Source organism: Suillus fuscotomentosus (assembly GCF_016647785.1).
Source record: "Suillus fuscotomentosus strain FC203 chromosome Unknown F5891scaffold_66, whole genome shotgun sequence".
Classification (NCBI taxonomy): domain Eukaryota; kingdom Fungi; phylum Basidiomycota; class Agaricomycetes; order Boletales; family Suillaceae; genus Suillus; species Suillus fuscotomentosus.
The window spans coordinates 288,039-304,169 of record NW_024539578.1 but is presented as its reverse complement, the minus strand read 5'-3'; the positions used below and the strand labels follow the sequence as shown (position 1 = coordinate 304,169).

Sequence of the window (16,131 nt, the reverse complement as noted above, 5' to 3'; positions counted from 1 at the left end):
CAGATTCAGATGCATCACGTTCTGTAGACTGGCCCATCATAGCCGAACACCTTAATACACCCAGTTCCCTGCCTTCTGGTTCCCGTCGATCGATTATCTTGCAACTTGTCCCGTGCACTGCGATGCTTGCAGAAGATTACTCTCATCAGTTTTTCGATGACGAAAGTCAACACTCTTTGGAATCGCACCAGTCGAAGAAGAACATCCTCTTGAAGTCTCACGGAAGACCTCCTTGGTAACTTTTCGTACTGGCTTTTTGTTGTCGTTCAATGCCTCACATACGTGTCACTGACAGGTACGGGGAAAACGGCCTACCCATTTCCGACGCGTTCGTGATCGGCATAGCTGGTGAGTGTGACTACGTATTGTGCAGTCTTGCATTTTGTCAACCTGACAAATGGATCCAGGTGGATCGGCAAGTGGGAAGGTGAGAATGCAAGCCGAGAGAAGTTCGGAAAGATGAATTAGGCGATGGCAGACACATGTTGCTCAGCAAATCGTTCGTTCATTGGGCTCAGTACCGACTGTCGTTATCCTCTCCCAGGTCAGTAATACAAAAAATATCAAGAGAGTTCACAGGTGACAGTGTCCACTGCTTAGGACAGCTTTTACAAGCGACATACCGCAGAAGAGGTTGCGCTGGCGCATGCGAATCGATTCGACTTTGACCACCCGGATGCCATTGACATGCCTATGTTTGCTGCTGTCCGTACGTTCATTTATGTCTAAATTCTTTACCGAATCTTTCCTAGTGCCTCGCGGACTTGAAGGCGTGTCGACAGACCAATATTCCCGTTTACTCGTTTGCCGAACATCAGCGGTTAGGCGAAGCGAAGTATTTGTATGGTGCAGCTATCATAATAAGTCGGTGTCTGACTCCTTCCTGTCACGATCCATGGATGCTGATGCCAAACACATGTTTCAGCGGAAGGTATAATTGGCTTTGCACCATCCAGACTTACGCTCTTTATATGACTCAAGGTACCCCATCATTCAGCCAGTTGTATAGTGTCTCACCGTTAAACAGGTGTTTGTGCAATGTGACTCAGATTGGATGCTCGCCCGGAGAATACAACGGACGTCAAGGAACGTGGAAGAAGTGTTGATGGGGTCATCGAGCAGTACGTATTCTTCTCTGCCAGGATTATGTGTCATGGTAACCATCGCTCACGCCTAGATATCTTCGCTATGTCAGCCCGCGTTTGATAACTTCGTTTTGCCAACCGCTCGCCATGCAGACATTGTGAGTAGACGTGTGTTTCAATTGTTTCGACGTACCATTGTTTTCAGGTCGTTCCGGGGTCAAACAACGCTGTTGCCATTGATTTGATAACGACCCACATTCGACGTCAAATGACAGAACGCGCGAGACACTTTCGGAAACACATGGTTTCTCAATCAGTTGGGTGTTGCTTGAGTACGTCAGACGGTAACCCGGTGTCCAAGAACCTTATAGTGCTCCCGCAAACACCACAGTTAAAGGTCTGTCCCCCACCCTCAATGAGAGTCGTTGCTTATGCTTCTGGGTGAAGGGTATATATACCATTCTTCGTGATGAGGCATCGAACCGCCAGGACTTTATATTCTTCGTAGACCGACTGGCAACATTCTTGATCGAGAAAGCGATGGAACATCTTCCTCACAGACCTAAGACGGTCACGACACCAATAGGACTAGATTGCACCGGCAAGGAACTTGACGTCAAGGTAGATCATTTCGCTGAGAATTTGAGTGTCTGGCTTAAGAGCTGTCTAGAACATCTGCGGTGTCTCCATCATACGCTCGTACGTTTCAGTGGTTCAACCAATTTCTGCACTAATCAATCGGTCCAGAGGTGGACCTCTAACGAAGGGATTGCAGCGCGTTCTTAGTGACGTTGCAATTGGCTCCCTTCTGGTGCAATCCGACGCTAATACTGGAGAGCCACTACTTCTACATGTAATGCTTCCCAAATGCCTGCGAGAACGACATCTAGCCGTCGATGCATGGGTATTTTTGCTAGATGCTCAAATAGGCACCGCTGCCTCAGCATTCATGGCGATTCGGACACTATTAGATCATGGAGTCCAGCAAGACCATATCATCTTTGTAACTTTCCTCATTGCCCGCACTGGTGGTGTCACTGTACTTCAGCGGGCCTTTCCGGAGGTCAAGATTGTGACTGGTGCCGTCGATGAAGGTCTCCGTGAAGCATGGCTTGAACATTACAATGAAAAAGGCGAGGGCCAGAGCGAAGGGGACGGGAGGAGAGTCTGGATCGTAGAGCCTGGCATGGGTCAAATCGGTAAGAAAACGCATATGATCACAGCTTGCCATGAACCCTTTTACAGGTGACAGATACTATCTCTGATTTGGGAACACTTATTCTGCTAATTTAATGTGTCTCCGAGAGTTGTGTTAATCGTGAATAATAATGGCTCATCAGTGCCATGTGGTCTAGTTGGGATGTACATACACCATAATACTACCAATTACTAGTGCTCGAACTTTTAAATTGGGGCTACGACTTGGTTAATTGTAACGGCCGCTGCCAAAAACAGGCGATTGTGATCTGTCACCCCATCTTTGTCTTCGTGCGCATATCGACGAATGGATGTGACCGGGGCAGCTGAGCGCAGAACCTTGTCTAATGTTGTCCCCGTGGAACAACTTCCCTTCCCAGTCGACATTTAGATGCCGGTTTCCCAGATATTTGCATCTCATGCCCATTGTTCCTCACGCTTTGCAAGCATCTACCAAGTCAGAGATGGCTGATGGTTCAGTATTGATTTCATTGAGACTCCCCACTTCCGTGCATATACTGCCCGTAACTTACTCTATTCCAAGACTCTAACGCAGCATGCAAGTCATGGTTAGAGAACTAACAATTACCGACCAAATCTCTCCAACATCTTGCTGGCTGCAGTCCTCAACTCCTTCGCAGCAATGATGATCCCCTCTACCTGCTCTGAATCTTGTATCTCCAGTCCCATCTCCTCTTGCATGTTCCGCTCCAACGTTTCGACAAACTCATCCACATTTCTAATGAGCTGGTCGAGATCAGATTTCGAAGCAATCTGCATATACTTCTTTGTGCCATCCACAAGGACAAGAAGGGGCTTGAAACAGCACGCGTTGTTAATGGTATATGGAGGATCATCCCATGCGCTTCTCATCACGTCCCGCCACTGCTGCTTTGCAACAGAATCGAGCGTTGTGATCGATGTCTGTTCAGGTATGATTTGGAGGAGGATACAAGCTATGTAAAAGGCATGCTGTGTGGGTGATTCGGAATTGCAGTACCTTGGAATCATGCTGATGCACCGATCAATATGGCAATCCCCAGACAAATGGGGGTGCCAGTCGGGATTCCTCGCGAGGGCACAGACCAGTTCGAGATAGCACAAGTCGCGGTCATAATTGGAAAAGAGGTTGAGATCATCATTGGTGGGTGTTGTAACTGGGTGCGGACAAAGCACGGATAAAATAGCAGGGGAGAGCTTGGTCAAAACTGTGTCCCGTAGCCTCGCATCATCGATGGCATCGATTGAGGCAATTTGTTCTTGGGCACTGTGAGCAGCGCGAAGAGCAGCATGGCGTAAATGGAGAGGCATATTACTATCCATACAGGCGATGAGCCTCTCGATGAACAGATGTTGTTTAGCAGGGCTGCAGCACACCCCCATACTACCCAGTAGCAAAAGGACGTCATATGCCGCTTCGTGGTCGTCGTAATATATGAAGTCAAAGTAGTCCACTATCCAGTCGATATCCTCTGGCGAGTAGGATAGGGCTTCCCCAAAAAGCCGATTCCATACCTGGGCAGGGTCCCGAGAAATGCTGGCAGCAGCAAGCGTGAAGTGCAGTGCATTTCGCAGAGCTGCCAACAAAGCCGAGGCATCGTTTTGTTCGGATGATCTCGCTCGTGAATAAATCTTCTTGCATACGTCCAGGTTCCGCATGGTGTGGAATAAAGGACGATATGAATATCTAGCAAGCTCGACGATTCGACAAATAATATCAAGCAGCTTCCATGTTCGGCGTACGACTCCTGTCCTATCATTGTCGAGCTCGCCTCCATCCCATGCCCAGAGAGCCTTTTGGAACTGCACCAAAAGAGACTCGCTGAGTAGAGGCAGAGCAGAGCTACACGATCTCTTTGTTAATCATGGCAGATAGACTACAAAATGAGCCGATGGCACCTTTTATCAATCCGAACAATGGCCTTCTTGTCAACCTGAGCCCCGACCATGACGCAAGCAAGAATAATGCAATTGGCTAGAATCTGATCTGACAGGGAGGATGGAGATGGGGATGATAGCAATTTTGACATCACTTTTATCGCGAGGTTTTCTATGTCTTCATTCACTCGCCCAGTAACAAAGTGATAAGGAAGAACATGTGACAGCCACTCAGGGACGGAGTCAGGGCAAACCTCTGACCAAGAAATATGCCACGTATTGCCATCTGGTTGACAAAAGTTCATAGTCGTGCTACACACCGTCCGGTCCGCTGTGTACATGCCTGGGAAAATGTCAAGAAGCACATCAAAGTCTGGTCTCCCGTGGACAATAAAATCGCCATCGTCAGGATATGCCTGAAGAACACATCCATAGTATAAATGAATCAGAGCCATTGCACATGCCGAGGCCTTCTCCTTCAATGATGGTATGATGTATCCTTGAATGTCGACGCAGCTCCTGAGAATATCAAATAGTTGATGCAGCATGTCTGAAACATCAACATCCAGGGGCCATTCGACCTGCGGGACAAGACGGGCAGCAGCGAGAAATACTTCAGGATCCGTAGACGTCTCGAGTAGCCACTTGACACTAGGCGCTTCGAGATCGCTGGTGGGTATGTCAGGGAGGTCGAGGTTAAGGATGTTATTATTCTCAGCCAAAACATCCAGATCCTGGCCGAGTGGTTGTGCCTCTGAGTTTACCACCTTTGTTGAAGAACGCAGAACCAAAGAACACAGCCGGTTATGAAGCCTAGTGATTAACTGCTGAAGAGATCGGCGTGTGAATATACCTACCGCATGCACAGGGCCTAGGGAGCGAATGAGCTCCAAGTATCTTTGTAATAGTAGATAAGACCGTCACCTCTAAATACTTCAGACAATCGGGTCCATCCCGATCTGATAATACTAAGCAGTCGTCCCAGCACTCCTGACATGAAACGATCAAAACCTGTGCACATGAAAGAAGACATAACTCACCTTGCAGTGACGTCATGAACCACTGGACATAACAGAAAGCTCCTTTGAATCCCAGGTTCAGAGCACCTGCAATGTTGATTCAGACCGGGGCGACCACCAGAATTCGGAAAAATGATCATACTGTCGATGCGCAACACGTGTAATAACGTTGATACCGGTGTCTGAAATGGACAAGCGGGAGATACCAAACACGCCATCACAGTCAGGGAATGAAACAGAAATCCGAAGACCGTCATTCCGATGACGACCCAGGCGATGCTCGCCTGCTCGTACCACAAATTGGTGCCAAGAGCAATCCCAAAGAGAAGAAGAGAGTTCTGAAATAAGACCGGAAAGGATTGTACGATAGCATCAAGATACCATGTGACGAGGCCGTCGAACTTCTCTTGCCTACGCTTGCTTCGTTCCTCCTGCGATACTGATGCGGCCGGTGAACTGAGAGTTCGAAATGGAGTATATTCCACATCTGTGTCAGGTACCTGAAGAGGCAGCCTGAGTGTGTACCAAGTACTGGTGTAGGACTGAGTTGTGAGATAATTTCAAATTCAGGTTTGGTAATAGTAACTTCGGTGGCGGCGGCGGCGGCGGCGGCCCGCCCACACAGCGCTACAAAGCCTTCGTACTGCGACAACGCCTCCTCTCGTATCAGTCGTCTTCAACGACGTGCTCCTTCTTTTCCCCCACCCGCCGCTCCCTTTTCAAACACGCGAAATCTCATTCGAAACACTCGATCTCGCTCACCGCTCTTCCCCTCCAGTGGTCCAGACTGCACACATTCCCTGACTCAGGAGATCCGCGATGATTTCCTTTTCCCTCCCACCCTCGCAGCTCTGGACCTGGAGGCGCTGCGTGCCTTCGCCCAAACTGCTCAGAACTATATCTGCCTCGGTCGTAGACACAATACTCTTGTAGAACAATGGTAACAGCAATATCATTTCGCGTTTCTGTTTCTTGGAGCATCAGACTGCGACCTAGCGACTCGCAAAGACAGCAGGTGAGAGATGTTAGCCGAGCCAATTGATCTGGAGTCCCACTCACGATAGACGCCAGGACAGTGTTATAATTATCTGTATGCATTATACCCAGGTGGGTGTGCCATAGCACAGCAAATTTTGAATGACACTTAGCTCCCTGTTATCCTCGCACCAGCCCCTATTCGCCCCGGGAGCGGACGTAACAGACATCATAGCCGGTGCAGAACATCTAGACCTGGAACGGGCAGCCCACGACCCGGATGTGATTCATACCCACTCCTCGCGTCGTAAGAGCTCGCATTAAGAAAACGTTTCCTCGTCTCTCGATTCCTAAGTTCACTCAAAGTCAACTCTCCTCTCATATAAACGTTCCTAGAATGCCACATAATCAGTACTCCATGCTAATACCGGCTGGTATATGACATAGACTCGTTCGTCCTCACAAAAGTTCCGCAGAAGCAAATGATTTCCGGTGCGAACTCTAAAAAATCATATTGCACAACTCTTGAGTGTAACATACAAATTACGACGCATGCCAAGTATTCATATTCACGTGTATTTCTCCGGTATCACCATCGTGAGCTTAGTAGTTAGCATCTTGTCCAATAAGCTCGAGGGCAGTTGCAGAGCGAGGCTTGATGGAACACCTGAACGGTTTGGGATGGCTTGAAGCGTGTCAATCCAGACCTGCCCCAGACACGACAAGATGTGCGACATACCTGACCGTACCTGGTAAGGGTTCAACCTCGGGGGTGATCTCAACACCATTCTCAACAACCTTGGAGATATCGAATACGGCTAGTGACATTGCAGCAGATATCCAAACGGAAGCATCAGCAAGGTGGAGGCCTGTACATCAAAAGAAAGTAGATGTCAGAATATTGTTAGTTAATTGATGCGAGTTGGATATACCTGGGCAAATACTGCGGAGCAGAAAGTTAGCTTTTCAATCAGATTCAGAATCAATTTCGTGCTTACCGTCTACCGAAGCCAAAACACACCGTACGAGGATCCATCTCAGGGTCATTTCCATCCTTAGCCAAGAAGCGTTCAGGATTGAATTGAGAGGGGTTAGTATATGTCTGTGGATCGTTGAGCATCAACCTGTCGCAATTATGAGTATTGTTGTTCATCAATCGAAGAGGAGCACTAACCAAATGTTAGGTAGTACTAAGGAGCCTTTTGGAATATAGTACCCGTTATGGATATCATCTTCAGCCACACAGTGAGGAAAACCTGTCATTGAGATACCCATTGCCAGTCGGTAAATAAATAATGTTATGATCGATATTCACATACCAGTGGAAAGGATAACGTTCCAGCGCAGGACTTCTTTGACAAGAGCCTCAGTATAAGGGAGGGAGTCGCGATCGGCGAAGGAGGGAAGACGGTCAGGACCAACAACCGCATCTATTTCAGCCTGAGCTTTCTTCTGCACATCAGGGAAAAGTGTCATAGCTAGAAAAAGCGAGTATATTGCGGAAACACTCTGAGGAAATAGGTTTGGTACTCTCAGAAGATGTTGTAGAGAAGGACGAACCGTGTCGGTACCACCAACGTTTATGGAAAAAGCAGACCATTTCACGACGTGTTCCTCCTCCGCAGACAGATCGCCGCCTTCCAAAAGATTCGAGGTAAAAGACACAGGGGCGATGCCAGCAACCTGTAAAAATTGAACTTCTATGTATAATTACAATACTGCAAATTGGTCACCATCTGGTCCTTGACGAGCTTGTGGGGTGCAGAAACCATCTCTTCGAGGGTCTCATGCCATTCACGTGCTATGCGCTTGAAGCCAGCCCCGGGGAACCACGCGGGGACCTTTGCCACTAGAATTATCAGGTCATCAAAAGTCGATGAAAACGTCAGAATAATATAGCTTACAAAATGGTAAAATATCAACCATAAAGGCACCGGGAGCTGTGGCCTGCGAGACATGGCTTGTAACGCGGTCTGCAAGGTCAACAAAGGGATCATTTTTCTCTTTCACTTCGTAACCATGAGAGATGCGCAGAATGATAGCGCCAACAGTGCTATAGTGAAAATTTAAGATTGTGTCACTGCGAGGATAAATAATGCATACTGTCGGACATGCTCCTGCAGTCGATCGGATTTTGCAAGCACACGCTGCAGGAATCGACGAGTCTCAACCTCCACAACCTCATTGTATACGCTCACTGCAGCACGACTGCCGATGATGCGATGTAATTTCTTGCGTTGCTGGCGAAAAGGGTCACCATAAGGAAGGAAGGGCAAAGAATCCTTCCAGCCAACAAGTTCGCCACACATAGGAAGAACAGGACGGTCAGAGTACACAATGCTTTTTTTGTCCATCATTTCCATTGCGGTCTTGACAGAGTTCAGCACAATGATGTGGCGACCCAGAACCCTGATATGCGTGATATCACCTGAAGAAAAGAGGTTTGAAAATGACTTTCAGGTTGGAAAGGGGAGGTACTGACCATACTTCTGACCCCACACACTAAATGTAAGCCAGGGCTTGATGTGAGGCATATCTAAAATATTGCCAATGAGAGGCCACCCCCGGGGACCAGGTGGGTATGGTGCAGGATTCTTCTTGATGACCACCTGCTTTACCAGATAGACTCCAATTGTAACACCGGTAAGGCATAGTAGGTCCAGATAGTTAATGTTGGTGATTGTCAACATGGTCTAGTGGCAAATGATTCAAGAGCGGGTGTGTGGATCGAATGATCGGATAAGAGTAAGACATCTCGTATTTAAATCAAAATGAATCTACAAGCAACATGTTAGAAGGAAATAAGCTATAGCGGTCAGCGGTTAGACTTGTGACGACTCACGAGTCTACTAGTTTCAACTCAGTCGAGCCAGGAATCGGAGTCGGCTAGGGTTGTTCACCGTAACCGTATAGTTTGAGGTAGGCTTACAGGTACTACCCGTACCGTACCATATGCCGCGATGCATTCGAGATGTTCGACGGTAGGGCTGTACAGTCATATGACGGCCGGCTGGCGCAGGTCCCCGTTACCCTTCCAAAACACTTCGGCTCCCAATTGCAAAAGCTCCAGAAAACTTGAAGTTACGTGCAACGTAACGTAAGACAGAACTTCTTCTGTCTGGCTCGGACTTCTGTGCCTGCACGATTGGCTTTTCGGAATAGGCCGGCCCGTCCTATCTATGTATATATTAAGCATGAGAGCCGGGATCGGGTGCAATTACGTCCATCACGCTGCACTGCATCGTCAATTCGTTGAAGTCCAACTTCTCAATACGTTTGAAAGCCACTGCATCCCACGCATAAACTTTTCGTTCCATCCAAACCGCTCGTCGTGGACAGACAATTTTCACTCAGACTTGCGTATGCAACTACATTCAATAGTTGTCAGGGTTTGGCGTTAGCGCGGACCGTCCTTGAAGCTCCAGAACCGAAGAGACACGCTGTATCTATTTGCGGAGACGAACGAAGGACCAGATTGTGTTCCGTGACTTGCTACTGTAGACACTGTTGATCGGAAAATAGACGACCAAAGGCGTGTCCTTCTTGCCACCATGGCAAATAGCAAACTCAATTCGGACACGAAGGAATGTGTTGGGGTCAACGACTTGAATTTACCCGCGTGGACACCCGCCTTCTCCTGACGTGCTATCGCCTTGAATACAGGAGTGTGATACATCAATGTTAACCTGGAAGCAGGTCGGTAATGATGACGCCAATTCAAAGGTATGTTTTCATTAGTGACTCTAGAAGCGCTGCTTCTCCAGGTCTTCATCACCAATATAGCTGCTCGCAGGAAAATGGCCGGTGTTTAAACTCCGCTCGATGTTTTGAACGGCCATGCCAATCAATTCCGCCGCCGCCTAACATGGAATGCTGCACGTTCATGCTACGCCTCAGGAGGCCTGTGTAATATTGTTCTTTGATCCAGTACCGTCGACAGGATCTCCGACTCTTAACCTTCTAGCTCGAACAATCGTTGGCCACCATCCGTCATGGATCGCATCTCATCCGTTCGATAAATCCCTCATTCCATTCGCGATCACATAGACTTTGAAGCAGGCGGTGGCCCACGACATATCGCAGCTCGAGGTGTCACTAACCTCTACTCTTAAAACCTTGTTGATTGTCATAACAGGAAATACCCTTTATACGCTACTGGAACTCACCTCAAAGCTTGCAGCTGTACATACCTTCCCGCTGCTTCCGGTGCCCCCTACTCGTCTTACCTCTGTTCACACTGTCTGCATTACCGATACCGGATACCATGTTGGCAGCGGAAATTCTGCTACCCGAACCCAACGCATCCTTCCTTGAAACATTCATCTACACGTCGAACAGAAATGACCCTCATTCAGAGGGTGACACGATTGCAATATTCTCTCTCGCCGCCAGAGAGGCACAGCTAGAGCTTGAACCGGCTATTAGGGTCCCGTACGATATGATCACGATAGAACCAGATGCTAACATTCATCATACGCGTGGTCCTGAATTCTCGGCGATACGATGTGCGGAGATACTAAGGAAGAAGCTCGATCGAGAAGTGTTCTATTAATTAAGATTAGTCATATGTTGATAAAGTATGCCTGCTGGTATATAAGAAATGTGAAAACAATTGATTTTTTAACGAGTACTCCTTTCCCATCCGAATCTCAAAGAGACATGTCGACAAAAACCGAGGACTGATGCACTCCCAGCTAGTGTAGTTGGGTTATATCTCGCTGCTTCTTGTACGTGCCTATATGCTTGTATACTCATTTTTTTAATGCAATTCATATAGGTTTTATCACCGGCTTGCTTAACCAGTATAAACTTGAACGTCTTTTCCATTTGGGGCCTGGTGGTTTGCTTGTACGCAATTTTAAATTCTTTTCTTGTTATGGTAATGTTTACGTAATATTGATGCAGACACTCTCCTCTGAAGGCAAATTGCCTGGGTTTTTTGTGCAGCAGTGCATCACATACGTACATTGTTGGCTCGCTTGTGCACTCCTCCTCATCAATTTCTATATCGGACTCTGGTATGAATCACCAGAGGTCCTTCTCTGGGAGTTAGCATCATTCATGGGTGTCCTGACTCTACTGCTCGTAGTGTTTCACTTCCCCTCTCTTTTATAACCTCCTGCTTGTTGTTCAGCTCCTTCTACTGCGTCTTGGCATCTTGTTATCTTGTTCCAAGTAGTATCAGCAATAAAGTGCTCATGGGCTCATCCCACTTCCTGCATGCGTGCGATCGAGTCCAGCTCAGCAAGATCCATGTCATCATTATGGAGCGACAGCCTGTCCGGCTATCAACGTCTGGAAATCGCGCACCCAATATAAAATAGCCGACATGGTTCAAAATTGTGACAGCAACGCACCCAGGAATGGACATTCAGGCATCAACATCAGCGATAGTGCAGGAGTCGAGCATCAGCTGCTTGATGTCGGGTTGTGGACATGATGGCGGTTCGAGACAGTGAGAGGTGAATCTCTCGATGTAGCTGGCTGGTGGCAGAGATCACCTCCGGGACGTAGCATGACTTGGCAAACATTTACGTGGATGTGATCAAGATGTCCTCAAAATGACATCGGTGTTGAGGCTTTGATTGAGGATATTGAACTTGGAACGTGCGTGCGAGAGTGTTCCAGGTTGTGGTGTATGGTGCTCTGGGAGAATTGAGAGCATCGGAGAAGGGAATGTTCCGTGTGCATGATTTTTGAACTATGCTGTATTGGACATTGTAAGAATACATATGTGCATGAGAGGGGCTACTACCGTGAAGAAAAATTCAAGTATGTAGAAGTGATAAAATATTGACAGGCGCTCCGAGCAGAACAATCAGCCGGAGTATGACTAGCACGAACAGGCCACCAGGGTAGTGGGTGCTATAGGTAAACTTTGAGAGCGATTGGAGCGGTTGCAGAGGACTGAATAGGTGAATGTTGAACGTTGAGGCCTGAGGCCTGAGGCTGAAGCGCTGAAGATTGTAAGTTGAAGATTGGAATTCTACCCCGAAACGAGGTAGGGCCGAGAGTAGGGTTACTTCGTCCAGCGGCTGTGCAGCAAGTGGCTTCTCTTGCTTACAGCTCTTTGCATAATTATGCAGAAACACAAAAGTTGAATTTGCATCTCGGAAATGCCTGAGGTAGGACCCCGTAAGTCTTTGGCTCAATTGTGCACTCATTCATGCTCCAGCATGCCACCGCACACCATCTCATCACTAGATCTAAAATTTTAAAAGCTTGCATTCCTGTTTTACACCAACGTGGCCATTCTGTCACAAGTGTTTGTCATCTGCTTGGTATCAAGAAGACACTAGTATACAAAACTATCAGGCTGACTTCCACCTCATCCCAACATGCATGAGTCATGGACCTATGACATAGTCGACGTTGCAACCTCAGTATAGATGACCCTATAGAGTGATTTATCATGCTTTGCAAGCATAGTTGTAGTAAGGAAGTCAAGGTAACTGAGTGTGGAGACAAGAAAAACGACTTCTTTGATCTTTGTAGATTTCACATCCTTTTGCCATTGTGTTCTGTCAAGTATTTCACGTATGTATCAACAAAGACAGTCTCAAACTGAGGTATCTCAGGGGATACAGAAGCACATGAAGCCATCACTGGAAGCACAATGTTCTACTGTCTGCCTTGGACTGGGATTGGTCTGCAGTAGGGTGCGGTGAAAAATTCAATAATTTTTGACAGCGGTTAATTAACCGAGTTATTAACCGGGTTATTAACTGTAAATAATTCAATGCTGGAGCCTGGAGGGACACCGGTCAAGAACTGTAAATAATGTACAATGTCCTACCATGGCATTCTAGGCATGCTGTTATACATCTCACTCGGATTCCTGAAGGTGCTGTCCTTGCAGTATGTTGTTGCTCGTCCATTGACATTGATATTGTGCTAATCTATCAGCCCTTAGTGCATCGCACAGAAAATATTTTCTGTGAAGCCGAATGACATGCCTGAGGAACATACCATGTCCGTTTTCACCCGAATGAACTCGGTCCTCAAAAATTGCCAGCAAGTCCAAACACTCGTAGATATAACACAGATCAGACAATGGCATATGTATGATCCCGAGGTCAGTATATCGTTTTTACACAGCACATTTCTAACACCTTGAATTTACAGAAATTCCGCTTGCGCGAGCAACCCACATTGGACTTCTTTGCGACGAAAACTTTGTATGTCTCCTTGAAATCTACTTCAGAATACCAAATAAACACCATCACGAAAGTGGGAATGAATAAAAGTAAAATTCCCTGCTCTTTTAGAGTACAAAATAGCCAGTAACTTTACAAACCATCACACACCACTGCCAGTCGATATATGCACACGCTCCTGAAAAGCGATTGAGGTCATACCAGTCGCTGTGTCGGCATCGGCAACGAGCTTAGCGTGGTATTCTCGAACACCAAGGATCAGGCGCGGTCCCAACACAAACGTCTGCACGACCCCCGAGATCTGAATAAACCCAAAGACAATCTGAGTGCCCAGGGAATTGGCCTATAGAAACGACAAATTGTGGTAGCGTGCATAGGCAAGTGAAAGATTGACATACCGTTAATAATGTTGGAGTGAAATCACCAATGAGCTCGAAGCAAGAAACAGCAACAAAGCTACCATGACCGACACTTCAGTGGTAAAAAGGAACAACAATCACAGCATGAGCTTACCTCGCAAAGTAAACCATGTGAGTTTTCATCAACACTATGAAACAGTCCTCGAAAATTCCTACTTCCGAATGTTGTCGCATTTCGCGGAAGTGTTTCACCGCAATCCAGATTGCGAGACATAGTGTGAGGACCTCCCACGCGGTGCTGAGTATCCAACTAGCAGACATAAGAAGTAGGATATTTTCTGGATAGTCAACCTCGCACTGATAAGTGCCGGAGAGAATGAATTCCTCTGGTATTCATTAATGAGCCCCATGCACATTTATTTTCATCCACAGTTGAGCTCACCCCCTGAAACTCGCATCGTTATCATTACGGTGACCACCCTTTCAAAAATGTTGACAGCCAGGAAGGTGACAATGAGGAAAATCAGGATTTTTCTGGATCGCTGATACATGGCATACAACCGAGTGATTATGATGACTTGCAGCATGTTTCAGTCAAGTCAATATCACTGAGGTCTCGCAATTGACAAGCTTACCCCACAGCATTACAGATGCCACAACAATTGTCCAATCCCATACCATGTACGAAATCAAGCCTGACGGATCCAGTAGTGACCAGCCTCGGGTAGCGCACATTCCAAACGGACTTACATCTGTGGCAGAATAGCACGGCAGTCATTAGTGAACCAATAAGTTAACAAGGAACCACACCCACTCCTACAGGGCACCACAGTTAATTGGAGGGGAATGGCAGTGATATGTGCAGAAGACTTACTTTGTCTGACAGCAAGATGGTCGGAACACTCCCTGGATGCCATTGGTCAGAAGAAGCAAAGACAACGAATGTACTGAGACATACCCAACATGTACATGCTGATTATGAGAGATGGACAATTAGCACAGCACCGATTGTGTAGCCTTCCGAACATACGCAGCAGATAAAATTCCAAGGTAGCGCACCTAAAATACTTTCAAGTCAGAACAACATGGCAGCCGTGACAAATAAGGTACATACGCCGAGATACAGGACTGTCATTAGGGACCAGCGTTGCCTCTGGAATCAAATGAATTGTCATGTGTGTTTCTCTGACACCAGACATGACTCACCCAGATCAGTTCCACCTATAAAGCTATTCTCAGTAAAACGACTACTCTGGTCGTAGGCATCGACATACCTCTTGTCCAAGTGTAAGTGCTAAAAGTACTTGTAAGAAATCTGCGGTCCTTGGATATCATCATGCTCACCCCAATCATATGTTACTCCCATGAAGGCGGCAACTGCGAGACCGCAGTCGAGGTTAGATTGAGACATTGGCAGCATCAAATTCGACTGCTCTCTACGAACCTATAAAATAGCTAAAAGTACGGTTTGAATTGATGGTCGGCCACCAAGCGGGATCATCTGAGACTATAGTCATATCGGTAGAGAATTGTGTGGGTGAGAGGCGAACTTAGTGGACGTACGACAATGACATTCATGTTAGATATACCACAATCGTGTGTTTGGAATACCAAAATGAGATCCGTTCCTGCATAGATTACCCCGAAAGTGAGCATTTTCAAATGAACTCCTTAGCGTCGGACGCTTAGCGTGGATGTTGGTTGTCAAGCAGTTGCGAGGGCAGAACACTTGAACGCTGCAAGAGATTGAAGAACTTGAACATATATGCGCACCTTCTTGCTCTCTGCCTCAATATCGGACTGTTGTCTCATAGGAGTGCCAAAAATGGTGAGTGCAGAATCTTTGATTTGCAACGTGATGTTGGTGCAGTGGTGACAGGCATCAGTTTGCGCAGCCAGAGACAAACTAATTGAGCGCTGTATGTATCCGTTTGCGCGGCCTGATGTATCCTGATTGAGCATCCGTGATTGACACATCTCGTGGAGATACAATGCTATCTCTAGATTAAGACAGCGCTGAGAGGACACGGAAAAAGAAGTCTCGAACGCACTGTTATGACTGCATGAAGCCTAATTTATTACTCTTCAAACTGTACCAACTGATGTCGTAAAACCTGTTCGACGAGCCTCAACCCCAGGGGTACTTTATTGTACAATAACTCACCTCGGCCACACAGCTGCCAACGCACGGCCCTTTACGCTAAATCAAAAATCCAATGTACAACTTTGTCTTACAACGGTCTCGGTGTGATATGACCTTCTCAATGACTTTCGATGGGCATCAGCAGTCTCTGCTTCGCAGGCCTGAACGTGACAGCACCTCCGGGGCCGTTCAATAAGGTTAGAATGTAAAACAAGGAAAGTCCAAACGAAGCAGAAAACTCGCCTGTACAGCCCCTTCAAACACACCTTCCAATGCCCCTGCTCCTCCGTTTCCTAAGCACATGCCACCACCTCATCT

The 16,131-nt window shown here is 47.0% G+C and overlaps 4 protein-coding genes across 4 annotated transcripts; 2 read left to right on the top strand and 2 right to left on the bottom strand.

Moving 5' to 3' along the window:
• The first annotated feature begins 9 nt into the window (after nt 1–9).
• F5891DRAFT_1058886 (armadillo beta-catenin plakoglobin) lies at nt 10–2,494 on the top strand. The gene is made up of 12 exons (XM_041362807.1): nt 10–235; nt 296–348; nt 408–427; nt 479–544; nt 601–705; nt 753–885; nt 1,002–1,003; nt 1,069–1,125; nt 1,196–1,243; nt 1,291–1,482; nt 1,533–1,731; nt 1,835–2,494. The coding sequence occupies exons 1-12, from the start codon at nt 123–125 to the stop codon at nt 2,332–2,334; spliced, it is 1,488 nt and encodes a 495-aa protein (XP_041221070.1). The 5' UTR covers nt 10–122; the 3' UTR covers nt 2,335–2,494.
• A 260-nt stretch (nt 2,495–2,754) lies between these two features.
• On the bottom strand, nt 2,755–5,307 carry F5891DRAFT_669315 (uncharacterized protein). The gene is made up of 5 exons (XM_041372722.1): nt 5,201–5,307; nt 5,085–5,150; nt 5,018–5,031; nt 4,182–4,927; nt 2,755–4,125 (listed from the first exon to the last, which is right to left on the bottom strand). The coding sequence occupies exons 1-5, from the start codon at nt 5,214–5,216 to the stop codon at nt 2,868–2,870; spliced, it is 2,100 nt and encodes a 699-aa protein (XP_041221069.1). The 5' UTR covers nt 5,217–5,307; the 3' UTR covers nt 2,755–2,867.
• A 1,343-nt stretch (nt 5,308–6,650) lies between these two features.
• Nucleotides 6,651–9,044, bottom strand: F5891DRAFT_669297 (cytochrome P450). The gene is made up of 11 exons (XM_041372721.1): nt 8,997–9,044; nt 8,637–8,931; nt 8,258–8,582; nt 8,059–8,207; nt 7,888–8,003; nt 7,474–7,837; nt 7,329–7,410; nt 7,153–7,278; nt 7,087–7,097; nt 6,894–7,023; nt 6,651–6,839 (listed from the first exon to the last, which is right to left on the bottom strand). The coding sequence occupies exons 2-11, from the start codon at nt 8,842–8,844 to the stop codon at nt 6,758–6,760; spliced, it is 1,593 nt and encodes a 530-aa protein (XP_041221068.1). The 5' UTR covers nt 8,845–8,931; nt 8,997–9,044; the 3' UTR covers nt 6,651–6,757.
• A 1,374-nt stretch (nt 9,045–10,418) lies between these two features.
• F5891DRAFT_1252031 (uncharacterized protein) lies at nt 10,419–11,449 on the top strand (the record flags this gene model as incomplete). Its single annotated transcript, XM_041369908.1, has 4 exons — nt 10,419–10,659; nt 10,783–10,881; nt 10,932–11,002; nt 11,060–11,449. 4 exons carry the CDS (start codon nt 10,419–10,421, stop codon nt 11,267–11,269), a joined length of 621 nt encoding a protein of 206 aa, XP_041221067.1. The 3' UTR covers nt 11,270–11,449.
• Nucleotides 11,450–16,131: the final 4,682 nt, after the last annotated feature.

What these genes read in the sequence shown, in the direction of transcription:
- F5891DRAFT_669315 (XM_041372722.1), bottom strand. An exon ending in ATTGTTCGGATTGATAAAAG is followed by an intron (nt 4,126 to 4,181) that starts GTGCCATCGGCT and finishes GAGATCGTGTAG; the next exon opens with CTCTGCTCTGCCTCTACTCA.
- F5891DRAFT_1058886 (XM_041362807.1), top strand. Translation starts at nt 123, where the DNA reads ATGCTTGCAGAAGATTACTCTCATCAGTTTTTCGATGACGAAAGTCAA. An exon ending in GTGGATCGGCAAGTGGGAAG is followed by an intron (nt 428 to 478) that starts GTGAGAATGCAA and finishes AGGCGATGGCAG; the next exon opens with ACACATGTTGCTCAGCAAAT. An exon ending in TCATTTCGCTGAGAATTTGA is followed by an intron (nt 1,732 to 1,834) that starts GTGTCTGGCTTA and finishes ATCGGTCCAGAG; the next exon opens with GTGGACCTCTAACGAAGGGA.
- F5891DRAFT_669297 (XM_041372721.1), bottom strand. Translation starts at nt 8,844, where the DNA reads ATGTTGACAATCACCAACATTAACTATCTGGACCTACTATGCCTTACC. An exon ending in TGTGTGGGGTCAGAAGTATG is followed by an intron (nt 8,583 to 8,636) that starts GTCAGTACCTCC and finishes TCTTTTCTTCAG; the next exon opens with GTGATATCACGCATATCAGG. An exon ending in CTGCAGGAGCATGTCCGACA is followed by an intron (nt 8,208 to 8,257) that starts GTATGCATTATT and finishes TTTTCACTATAG; the next exon opens with CACTGTTGGCGCTATCATTC.